Source organism: Suncus etruscus, chromosome 20 (assembly GCF_024139225.1).
Source record: "Suncus etruscus isolate mSunEtr1 chromosome 20, mSunEtr1.pri.cur, whole genome shotgun sequence".
Taxonomy (NCBI): Eukaryota; Metazoa; Chordata; class Mammalia; order Eulipotyphla; family Soricidae; genus Suncus; species Suncus etruscus.
In genome coordinates, this window is record NC_064867.1 from 41,760,786 (window position 1) to 41,774,146 (window position 13,361).

The 13,361-nt window shown below is 36.9% G+C and overlaps 1 protein-coding gene across 1 annotated transcript in view; it reads right to left on the reverse strand.

Annotated features, from left to right (window-relative positions):
* Nucleotides 1-13,361, reverse strand: part of CFAP52 (cilia and flagella associated protein 52) — a 54,564-nt gene that overhangs the window by 4,292 nt on the left and 36,911 nt on the right. The window contains exons 8-12 of the mRNA XM_049766284.1: nt 11,114-11,284; nt 9,341-9,489; nt 7,757-7,902; nt 5,143-5,294; nt 1,689-1,791 (exon numbers count right to left, since the gene is read on the reverse strand). Coding sequence (XP_049622241.1) covers nt 1,689-1,791; nt 5,143-5,294; nt 7,757-7,902; nt 9,341-9,489; nt 11,114-11,284 — 721 coding nt within the window. The remainder of the gene's footprint in view (nt 1-1,688; nt 1,792-5,142; nt 5,295-7,756; nt 7,903-9,340; nt 9,490-11,113; nt 11,285-13,361) is intronic.

Below are 13,361 nucleotides of genomic sequence, written 5' to 3' on the forward strand. Positions count from 1 at the left end.
ACAGTATGCTTCATGGGTGGAGACAGCCTATATCTCTTAGGCCAAGAAAATATCATTTCTAATTTCCCCAACGTTTACTATGCCTATGCCCAAAAAAAACACCTCAACAAACAAACAAAAACCTTGCCACATCTGCCCCCCCATTTTATTCTTTTTCTTTTAATTTTAATGATATCTTCTAGATAGGAGCTCCCATCTTTTTCATAGAATGAATCATTATTTTTTCTGCCTCATATTTTTATGTCTTCCTACAAATTGAGAAAAGAAAAAACAAAAATTGATGGGACCCAGAGTCTAAGTGGTCTCAAGAAGCATTGAGTGGAAATAAAAAATGGTCAGATCTAAATACCCTAGCCAAAGTCAATGATAATAGAATCAAGAGACCCAAACTATAACAAGATAAACACCAAATGGACCAAGGAGGAAGGGATGGGATGCATGCTGGGGACTATGGTGAAGGGAGGTCAGCACTGGTGGTGGGAACGTCTCTAATCCACTGTCACTATGTGCCTGAAATACAACTGTGAAGATCTGTAATTCACAATGGTCTCAATAAAAAAATTTAAAAAAAATATAAAGAGAATTCCTGACAATTTTTGCCGAGCACTTCCATTCTTGCCAATCTTGGACATAATAGTTCCCAAATACTTAAATATAAGAAATCCCTGAGCATTGCCAGTTGGTACCACCATCCAAAAAAAGCCAACTTGGGTGCATGCACCATATTACTATAACTATTCTTGTTGGATCACGTAGCATTTCTTGGGTTTCTATGATGAAGTGTTTTCTGTCCGTGACTTTCAATTATCTAGATGAGAAGAGTGCTGCTTAGTGGTAAAGCACATGTGTCAGGTCCTAAATTCTTTCACTAACAGCACACATAAATTAAATGCATGTAAATAATCTTCATGGAAGCGTCAATAATAAAAAGTATATCCCAAAATTCTAATGCGGGGGGTTGTGAAGAAAGAATTTTGAATATATTTGGCATAATATTCTATTATTTTTGACTACATCTATTTTTCTTTAGCTGATGAAAATTAGATTCAAACTTGATTTTTATTATTTTAAAGTCATGTCACAGTTAGAATCGAGGGAATCTAAATAGACTAATTGAATATGCAGGTAAGTCGATTGGTATCAAACTCCTTAAGATACCCAGGGAGATGGATAGATAAAACCCTAGCAGTCATATCCCACCATGTATATATCTCTATGTACTCAAGGGGAAATGTTACCTAAAGAAAAGACTTATCTTCACAGAAGGAAGTGTACTCCCCAACTCATTGGTTTTTAATATATATGAAGTAAAATGAAAAGAGACGGCAAGCTCTATTGCCATTTAATTTTAGTTTAGTCTAAATGACAGCTAATTTGGGCAATGCAATTATATTCCATGCTCAGAAATTTCCTAATAATAAAAAAGTACTTATTATGCAGGCCCTCCGTAACTACCATTATGTACAACCATAACATAAATTCCACACAATCCAATGAGGTCTCTGTGTTATTTTCATAACATTATAACAGAAAACAAATGTACCAAAAGTTCAAATAACATGGCTGATCAGCAGCTAAATCATTAACATTTAAACTAGCATCCTTTGACTGCATCCACAGCTACAATGCTATAATGTGATTTCCTAATTACAAAACAAAACAATGCAAGTCTTGCTGTAAATATTTACCTTTCTGTCTGTCCCACTGGTGATAATCTGAAATTCTTCTGGGTGGTAACAAACGCACTGGAATAGTGTGTTGGCCAGGATCATCTGATTCCTCCTAAGACGTCTAAAAAATAGATTTCAAAGATTATTTTAGTCTCCACCCCTAGATTTCAAAGATTGTGACACTCAGCTTTCTTCTCTCTAGAAAACATTGATTTTTCCAATTGAATTTGGTACAAAGTTGGGTATGCGTTGGTTTCACTATTCCGTATATGCCAAGTTCCATTTTTAAAGGCAAAGCAAAAATATTCTGTGATAAACCTAAACTTCCTATGAGGAAAAAAATAAACTGGGAGACAAAAGTCAGTATTCTGAGTTCCTTAGAAAGTCCTTTATTCTTGAGGTCACATTTTGAAGTCCAATTCTCTGCTGTGTTGAAAGGGCTTTATGAAAACGATTTTGTTAGGTCCTACCTCCAGTTTGAATGAGATGAAGCCCATAGATCTATATTTTTATTTTAATTAAAATTTTAAACTAAGTTATTGGTAAGCTAAGTCAATTAGTTCTCGTGTGAACAACAGAATGAGAGTACTGTTTTAAATAGTAAACAAAAATAAGTCAATTTCTCTGTCATTGGAGATTAGATAGAGACTAACTTTACACAGTTTCTTCTCACTAGAGATGTTCTCAAATATCTACTGTATCCAAACTAAGCTTTTATTTTTATTTTAGGACCACAGCCAATAGTTCTTGAGTGCTACTTCTAGTTCAATGGTATTGTGATACTGGCAGTGGGTGTCAGAACCATGAATACCTGAAGTCTATCAGGGGCTTCAGTCCTTTAAGATGCCTCCCCAAACCCCAAATTGAATGTTCTTTTTATTTACTGTTATTTTTGTGTTTGAGGGCCCCACCTAGCATAGTTTAGGACTTACTCCTGGATCTTATCTCAGGAATCTCTCCTATTGGGCTCTGGGGGACCATATGGAGTGCCAGGGATCAAACTGGCATCAGTCACATGCAAGGCAAACTCCCTAACTGCTATATTATGGCTCTATCTCTCCCCAAACTGATCATTTTAATTTTTTCTGGTTTTGGGGTCACATCTGGCAGTGCTCAGGGGTTACTCCTGGCTGCACGCTCAGAAATCACTCCTGGCAGGCTCAGGGGACCACATAGGATGCCGAGATTTGAACCACCATCCTTCTGCATGAAAGGCAAACACACTACCTCCATGCTAACTCTCTGGCCCCCAAACTGATCATTTTAAAAGAAAGACGAATTAATCGCATATCCCCATTATATACAGAGATAATTTGAGGCCATCATAAAATCATCCATGGAAACAAGTCAAGACATGTTATTGCAGTCACATACCAATAGGAAGTTCATGTGTGGAGGCTTGATTCACAAGTGTGGTGTGATAAAAATGTTAGCAGGTTAAATAGAATATTAGGACAATGGAAAGACTTACCAAACGTCAGTACAGGATTTAAAAGCTGGCTGTAGGTAGGGCAGATACACACTTACCAGATATCCCAGGCAGCCAATGATCAGAGACTTAATAAACTGAAACTACTAATAGAGCCTACAATTCATGTCCCATAATCTGTGTGTAGCAATAAAAACTCACCTAGAGTCCCCAGCCACCCAGTGTACCACACTGATAGTAATTTCAATATACCCCCCCTTCAAGCCATAATAAAAGAGGTCCTCTCTACTAGGCATTGAGGCTATCACAAATCATCCATAAAACAAGTATAGATATGTCCTTATAGTCACATACCAATGGGAATTTTAGGTATCGGCCAATATTTTGCAAAAGTCTCTCTTCTCTAGGTTGCTGTGCTTAGAGTGTGCCTTTAATGTTTCGATGAACTCTTGTTCTGCTTTATGTTTACCTATGTGTCTTGCTCAATTCGCCATTTGAGATACTAAGAATATGGGAAGACCTAAGAACATGGTCAAATGGAGAAGGGTAAGTTTATAACACTCTGCTCCTACCAAGGAAAACTCGTTATAACTAGACCATAGGATGGAAACACCCTGCAACGCAAATTATTTTCCCTATGGTTGGAGTTATGTCATATACAATATCTGGTTTTATCTTTATCACTACAGAGATTGAGCCTTGGTGGTCCCCAAACCACCAAGTACCATATTGCCAGGTTGATTAATCAGCTATCTTATTCAAAGGTAGCTTCCAAAGACCAGAATCCCTAAGCACTGCATGAAAATCCTCCACCTCCCCCAAATTATTTACCTTCTCCCTTTAGGGAAAAATAGTTAACTAAGTTTTTTTTTTCCCTTTAGGGGAAAAAACTTAAAGTTAAATCATGCTTCACTATATATATATATCCAGAATATATATATCACAGATATATATATCACAGAATATATATATCACAGATATATATATCACTATATATATATATATATATCCAGAAAGTTTCTTTTTTATCTCTCCAGAAATATTTTCCTTGTTTTTATTGAGGAGTCATGGTTTATAATGCTGTTAATAGTTATTTCATGCATACATCATTTTAACACCACACCTACAATCAATGTGACTGTTTGCCAGTACCAATGCCTCAAGGAACCCTTCCCCATGATCTAATGAATGTCTACTGGTACAATTTTTGGGAGAAAAATATGGACATTCCTCACAAATAAACTGGTATTAAACTGGAATAATTCCTAGAAATTAAACTTCTATTCAGGCCAGGAAGATCACTCTTGGAAATATAAATATGTACAGTGCAGTAAGTAGAGCTCTTGCATGTCTACGCAAAATTTACCAGGCAGTTCAGGGTATAAATAGTAAGAACGTGAAGTTATATGTGCCTGCATAGCTAAAGAGGTCAGGGGGCTGGAGAGATAGCATAGAGGTAAGGTGCTTGCCTTGCATATAGAAGGATGGTGGTTCGAATCCTGGCATCCCATGTGATCCCCCAAGCCTGCCAGGAGTGATTTCTGAGTGTAGGGCAAGGAGTAACCCCTGAGCAATGCTGGATGTGACCCAAAAACCAAAAAAAAAAAAAATGAAGGGCCGAAAAGATAGCATGGAGGTAAGACATTTGCCTTTCATGCAGAAGGATGATGGTTCAAATCCCCGCATCCCATATGGTCCCCTGAGCCTGCCAGGGGCGATATCTGAGCATAGAGCCAGGAGTAACCCCTGAGTGCTGCTGGGTGTGACCCAAAAACAAAAAACAAAACAAAACAAAAAAAAATATGAAGAGGTCAGACAGCATCTGTTTTAGTATCTGGATACCTGACCTTTTCCTGGAAGCCAAACTTTTTCCTGCACATCTTAAAAACCCCAAATATTGCTGAATATAGATATCTGAGGTTCGTTGTTTTCTTTACTGTTCCTTAAAATTCCTCAATTTGAATATTCTTTTGTGTGTAAAAGAATGCTGGAGTTTTGGGTTCTTTTATATGCTGCTTTGTCCTCCCCATCACAGATACCTACACCAGGTCCCAAATGATGCAAGTTCCATCTGTGCTGGCCGTGACACACTCTTCATTGTTCTTCTTCACTCTAATACAAGACACAGAAGATTTGTGCTCCTTCAGGGCTTCCTCCAGCTTCTGAGTCTGGCAACCTATCTGCCACACTCTCACCTAAAAGCCACAAAACACAGGTTCTTAATACAAACTTGGGTTTTCTGAAAGCATATTAACAAAATATCCCAAATACTTTTTTATCTCTGCTGTGCTGAACTTAACATTTTTTAAATTCTCTGTTTTCATCTCATTTTTGGGTATTGAGACTACGAGGCAGAAATATTTTTTTATACAGTTCTTAAAATGCTACCTGACCTGCTTCTGCTTTTAGAAATGAGAAATGGACCAGGAATACAACTAATAAAACCAATAATACAGGGTATATTGCTAAACCAAGTAAAATAATATATCTATTCACTTCTGATAAGCATCAGGCTATAATTTCTAGAGTCACCAAAAAAATTCATATCTGCTATTTAGTTTTAATCATTTAATTAGTGAGTCTAAACTTTATGAAATTTTGTACAAACTTTCTTTAAATATACTTTCTAATATGCCTTTGCTCCTTGAAATTAATTCAACTACCCACACACAAAAGTGTTGCTATGAACATGTTGCTTCAAGTTTATCAGAGAAAAGCTGATGACAACAGCCCTCATTCCATGTACTGACAAAGATCCTGAAGGCTATGTCTTTTGGAAGGAAAGACTATGATAGTTGCATGGGGTAGGGAGCAGAAACTGACTGGTACTGGGAAAAGATTGCTGAGCAGAATTAAGAATGATTAACTTGCAGTGTGATATTTTCTCCAGAGCGTCTCATCTACATACATACAGATCTGGTCCAAACCATGTCTGAGCATCAAAATAGAAAATGCTCCCCAAAATATAGGAAGCAAACAAGAATGCTGAGGGTGTTAGAAATTCTGACATGATATTGTCATGTCAAGATATTGAAGGAAAAATGGAAAGGATCAGAGTCAGGAGGTGGTAGATGGGAGTTGGGGGGTACAGTGAGTGCAGGGATACATGTGTCTGTCATAATTAATACCTGGGGTTGTACTCTGACTGTAAAATGAATGCAAGGTTGAAAGACTTAATACAAAACAAAGACTTTAAAATATGTCATTGATAGGAATGTTTCAATCTTTACATACAGAAAACTGAAGTCCAGCCTGGGAAGTAGTGAAGTTAAATGTAAGTATAGACTCTGATTGCAGAACTCAAACACTAAGCTACTAATCTGCATGATCCAAACTCTGCTACATCAAAATGCTGCATCTTTCTTCATAAAAACTGGGGTCAGAGTGATAGAACAGCAGTTAGGGCACTTATAGTATAGACAGCTGACCCAGGTTTGATCCCCATCACCCCATATGGTTTCCCAAGTACCAGGGGAAGTAATTCCTGAGTATAGACCCAAGAATAATTTCCGAGTACTGCCAGGTGTGCCCTCTCCCAAAACAAACAAACAAAAGCAATTACTGGGTTGGGAAGATAACATAGGGTCTCAATTTGATCCCCAGATTTGCACAGCCTACCAATATCACCAGGTCAGGTCTGACCCAAGCAGTTTCAGGACTCTTTGAGCTCAAATACAACACCTCCTTAGGCCCTAACATTGAATAGTCCTTCCAAAATTAATATGAATAATAATTGACTATCCCCTAAGACTCCTCAACACCCTTTGGTGGCACCCCAAATAGAAATTAATTTTCCTTGTTCAATTATTTGTTTTAGAACCACACCTAGCACAGATTTATTCCAGACTTCTCAGGGAACACTCCTGGTAGTGCTTAGGGGATATAACACACCATGTTGGCTCTATGCCTTATTTCCTGTTCTGTTTTTCCAGTCTCAGTAATTAAATAGTTTTTAAAGTTATGTGATGGTATGGATAAAAAAAAATAGAAAGAAAACATTTTCTGTATAGAAAGGGAAAGTCATAGAAAAATCTGGGGAAAATCCATAGGAAAAATCTGGGGAGAAAGAGGAGACCCGGAGAATGATATGTGTGACAGATGTCCAAAGAGGGCTCAAAATAATAGAAGTTCAAGTTTAATGGTTATATAATTTTATACTTTAGTTTTACTACTTTATCTCGAGTAGTATAAAGTTATTTTAAAGTAATTATTATTTCAGGAGGTTTAGGGATAGGGTAAAGAGTTTGCCTTGCAAACAATCAACTTGAGTTGGACCAACCTGGGGCTACACCTAGCAGTTCTCAAGACTTACTTCTGGCTCTGCACCCAGGGACCACTCTTGGCATGTATCAGGGGACCATATAAAGTTCCAGAGAAAAAACCCAAGTTGGCCACATGCAAAACATGCATCCTACCCACAGTACTCTCTCTCTCTCTCTCTTGCCCAAAATGTCTGTCTTAAACATCATTTCTGTGAGAACACATCTGTTTGTAGTAACAGAACTGTGTAAAGTATTATAGAGTTCATCCAAACATTAATTTGTTTCTGTTGGAATCAATTCAGAAACATTAAAAAAATGAAATAGATGGCCTCCTATGAGGCTGCTGCTCTAAATTGAGGACTATTTATTTAAGATTCTGCATTTGAGAAAAATACCTCCCCTTCCCCACCGCCACTGATGATCCTTTTGCAGTCGCTGGTGGTAGCAATAGCTGTCACTCCTATTCTGTGGGCATTGCTGATGACATATATCAGTCGACCCGTCTCTGGTGTGAAGGCTCTGATTTTACCATCATCCCAAGCTGGCAAGAAAAGGAAAAGAAATACAGGTGGGTTAAGCATACAGATCATTCCTTTTCTAAACAACAGATAACTAGCTAGTAGTAGTGATGAAAGAGGAAAGGAACTGGTTTCCCCCACCAACTGCAAAGAAGAGTGTCTTCTTTCCTCCTTGTTCCTTAAATGGGAGTAATTTGACTTTTTTAATAGAAATTCAGTTAGACATGTATCCAGGAGAAGGTAGGGATGGGGATGAATGAGGGAAACCAGCTCCCACATCTCCCCTGAATGATAAAGCTTGCACATTCAACTAACATTAGTTGCTATCACATCTATGATGTGTCACTTCTATGATGTATAACTTAACATCTTCAAAGAAGGTCATCAACTTCTCCTCTTTGAATCTAGATGGTCCTTCCCTTACCCCATCATCTTCCTCTCAATAAAAGTTGCCACCATTCATCCAGATGTACAAGTCAACTTCCGTCATAATCAATCCTTTATATTTTATTTACACAACCTAATGCAATGTCCAATCATCAGCAAATATGGTTGACTTTTAAAAATGTATTAAGATTTTTATCAAGTCACCATGAGCCACAAACTTCTTCATAATGAAATTCAGGCATACAATGTCCCAACATCAATCCCACCAACACTGTCAACTTCCTTTTAATTTCCTATCTATCATTGAAAACCCTCCAAAACATGGCCGCTTCTCAATCTCTTCATTCCCCTAGATTCGTATAACAACTTCAGCCATGACTTCAGACTCTTTCTTCCCTATGATAATTTTTTGTTGACTTTTGGTTTGGGGTTATCACCTGGTGGTGCTAAGGGCTTACTCCTGGCTCTGTGCTTAGGATAAATCCTAGATGGACTCAGAGAACAAAACTTGGTGTCAAAATGTGCCACATGCAAGGAAATGCCTTTATCCCTGTACTCTCTCTCTCTCCTGCCTGATTATAAGCAATGATTTACATATGTGCAAGATAAAATGTTTAAAAACATGTCATTTCTTTGATCAAGAATTTTCAAGTGGGGGCTGAAGTGATAGCATAGTGGGAATAGAAGGTGTTAGTTTGGCATGTGGCTGACCTGGTTTGATACCCAGCATCCCTCAGCCTGCAAGGTGTAATTTCTGAGCACAAATTGATCTGTGTGGGCCTAAGTTTGGATAATTCCACTTGCCGTTGTTTCATAATAATATGAAATAAACATGGTTTTGCCTGCATGGAGGCAGGCTTTGGGAGTGGATGGGAGATCGGAAACACTGGTAAAGGAAGGTCATACTGGTGGTGAAATTGGTGTTTAAATATTTAATGCATGAGTGACTTATTATGAACAATTTGGTAAATCAGAGTATTACAATAAAAATCAGAAAGTAAATCAAACAGCGTCAAATGAGTGACAAGAACCAAAGCTACTATCAGAGGTCAAGTCTTGATATGTTGACCTTACCAGAAATGATACTCTTGCCATCTTTCATGAAATCAAGACTGTAGCAAGTCATGTTGGGGATAGTGATTCGCAGCAATTCTTTGTTGGACAGTGTGTGCCACACCCTGATGTCCCTCTTTGCACAAGTTGCAAACAGCTCAGCAGTACCACTACAAAGAAACCACCAAGAACTATAAGACCCATAGATAGAATTTTTGCATACTTGCATGTCTGGACACTAAAAATGCATTTCACAAGGATACAAAGGACAATTTTTTAAAATACTAATCATTTCAAAGACTGAGGAGACTTATAGGCTGTGAAAAATAAAATTCAATGCCTTCAAACATTTATGAAGACTCTTTTGTAGTCTTTTGTTTTTTTTTAGGAAAAGTTAAGATAAAAGAAAACAACCATTTAAACTTCATGCTATTCCCCTGATATCTGTTGTTTATTCAACTCAGCAATGATGGAGAAAAATGGAAGTGTAGAGTTGTTGGTACGTTTCTTCTTGAGACAATAAGATGTTCTAAGATTAAATTATGGTGAAGGTTATACTTTAACTATGCATTTCAAATTGTGATATAAAAATAAATAAATAAATTGTACTGTATATACTTAGGTTTTAATAATAATATCTTGACTTTTTTATTTTTGGCAAACAAGGGATTGAACCCAGGAAAGTACTTTACCACCATTGAGACACATCATTGTTTTCAAAGCTGTCTTTAAAGACTAGTACAAAACCTAATTATGATTAATGAACTCTTAACAGATTAACAAGTATAATAAGTGAAATATATACTTTAAAACATATTAGGCCCAATAGTTGTAGATATTGACTGACTCTACCAAACTTTTCAGAAAAGCAGAGAAGACATATGACAGAAATAAATGACTAATAAGAAGCATCGTTCATTTCCACTAGTGAAAAATTTGGAAGTCCTCATTACAATTTACAGAACCAAAACTATATCTTATAAATTAGATTTATTTTTCCAAGTGGAACTTTTTATTTACCAAAAGTGATGTTGAGTTTTTTTTTTTTTTCCTATAAGTTCGACTTACGTGTTGAAGAGATTCAGAACAAAGAATCTGGTCAATGTCAGTGAAAAATCTCACCAAAAGCAAAATCTTGCAAAAATCATAGTCAAACTATGACTGAAACGCTTGTTGATATCAAAACATTTAATATTGCTTGCTTTACTTGTTTTACGTGGGACTTAATACAAACTACATAATTAAATCCAGAAGACCTACCATTATTCAGAGCATTAAATATGGGCCAAGAATTTGGTTTAGCTGTAGAACACATGCCTCTCCTGTGTGTATTTGGGTTCAATCCACATCACCACAGGGGGTTGGAGAGAGAGAGGGGGGAGAGAGAGAGAGAGAGAGAGAGAGAGAGAGAGAGAGAGAGAGAGAGAGAGAGAGAGAGAGACATGCTAAATCTAAGTGTTTTGAAAAAAAATTTTAATGTCCTAAAAGCTAAGCTTTTTCCAGGCAGCACTGAGAAAGAGAAAAAGTTTACCCATCATAGGTTTATCATAAAAGCAAACATTGTAAAAAAAAAAACCAAACTTGAGTTATCAATACTAACATACTAATGTACATAATAAAGGCAAAACTATATTAGAGTCATTCACTACAATAGAAAATTAAGGAGAAAATATGTGTTTATCCTGACAAATATTGAAAACACATGAATGAAATGAAAATTCCCTGCACACTACACATAAAATTTCCACGTTCACTGATTGTAGAAAGAAAACTCTTTTTTCCTCTTCTACTTACTATGGAAAGACAATATCCTGTACAGCTTCAAAGTGACAACTTGCAATGAGAGTTTCTTTGAAGTCTGTGAAGTTGACGCGATAAATGTGCGACTCTTCTGTCCCTACAAAAAACTGGTGTCCTTCCCCTCGAAGTGTGATAGACGTGATGCCACCTTGAAACTGCAGTTTCCTTTAGGGTAAAACAAAATAAAATAGATTCACTCGATAAACCTTAAGTACCATATGACACAGGTAACCAGTGAAAAGTGAGGAATAACACAATATTGAGCTTCTCTTATGAAAAAGGAAAGAGACCAACATAGATTGCAATGATTCAGGGAAGGTTTATTATTATTATTTTTTCTTCTCATTCCTTCAAACAGAACCATGCAACTTGAACCATCTTGTTCCACCCCTCAAATGGAGAGGGAAATAATGGAGGGTACCAAGACCAAACAGTCATATGAATATTAAGTAGAAATAAAAAACGATCAAACTTAAACACCAAATCCAAAGCCAATGACAACAGAATCGATACCCAATTTACAACATACTAGACACAGAGAGGACCACATATAATAGCAGCCTGGTGGGTAAAAGAGGGTGATATATAGGGTATGTGCTGGGAACAAGGGTGGAAGGAGGACAGCATTGGTGGTGGGAACAGCCCTGATTCAATATCACTATGTACCTAAAATATTACTGTGAAAAATATGTAACCCACATTGATTAAATTAAAAAAAAAATGTAGGGGCCGGGAAGGTGGCGCTAGAGGTAAGGTGCCTGCCTTGCAAGCGCTAGCGTAGGACGGACCACGGTTCGATCCCCCGGTGTCCCATATGGTCCCCCAAGCCAGGGGGGATTTCTGAGCGCATAGCCAGGAGTAACCCCTGAGCGTCAAATGGGTGTGGCCCAAAAACCAAAAAAAATAAAATGTAGTTGGAGAAATGAAAAATTATAGGTTTTCAATAGAGATAATTCCAGGAAAATATAATCATGGCAACTAAATATTAATTCAATTTCTGTATACAATTAAAAAATCAGCAGAAAATTCTCATGTCAAAGGATATTATGGACATAGTTTTTAAAATGATAAGTTGCAAACAAGCTACCAAACTGCCAAATCATCTCTGGAAGATTGAACTCTGGCCTAAAAACTCAGTGGCCTTCTAGGACTGGAAGTAGGTTAACTCCCTCACTTCCAGCCAGGCCCAGTACCTGTCACACCCAACCCCCTCCAGCATATAAATGGGCCCAGCATCATAGTTTTGGAAGCAACACCTCCTCCAAATTACATAGTACTAACAGTCTAGGGAGGAGCCCAGCAAATTGGGTGAGAATGTTGCATAGAAGTCGCCAGCCAAACTCAATAATCAAAAACAATAATATTGAAAGTCCAATCATCACCAACCAGCTCAGTAAATCCTCAGACAATGACTTTAGAAACATCGTTGTGAGACATAACAATGATCACATATTTATTTTTATTTATCTCTGTTATGAGAATTCCACTGTAGCAAGCAATATAAAATAAATTTGTAATATGCCAGTTAAGGGAGCATTTGGGGAAGGTTGGAAGGAAACTGGGCCATTGGTGGAGGCAAGGTTACACTGGGGACAGGATTGGAGTTAGAACACTGCATCCTGAAATGACTATATATGAATAACCTTGTAAATCAGTGTTATAATAAAATTTTTAAATAAGAAGGCTGGATTAATATGAATATTCTATTGGAATAGTTACATAATATAGAAGACAGCAACATCATAGAACATTTGCCTCGCCACTAGAGCCATATTCTAAACAGTTTATGGAGTATATCCTTACTTTGTTTTAATAGAAATATTTACAATATTTACCTTATATTCAGAATGAAATTTTAATCATTTTAAACTCACATATCCATATGAGCAGTAACCAAGTATTCAGTGTTTATCTTCATTAAAATTGTCACAAATTATTTTCTCTTAAAGTATTAATTTTAAGAAAAAGAAAGTAAAAAAGAATGAGGACCTATACACCCAACCTTATTCTACAACTAACTTAATTGTGACCATAAGAAATCAGTGGGACTTCTGTAACAAAATATTTTATGATTTTTATTATAAAGATGCTTCTGTTGAAATGAACAGTCAGTCACTAAGGGATACACCCCAAAATATATCTTTATTGCTTCATTAAGAAGAATGCTATGACTTTGTACAACTTTCCAGTATCACTTCCCCAAAAGTCAAGTCAAAAATGTATTAAAGTTCTTGACATCAGA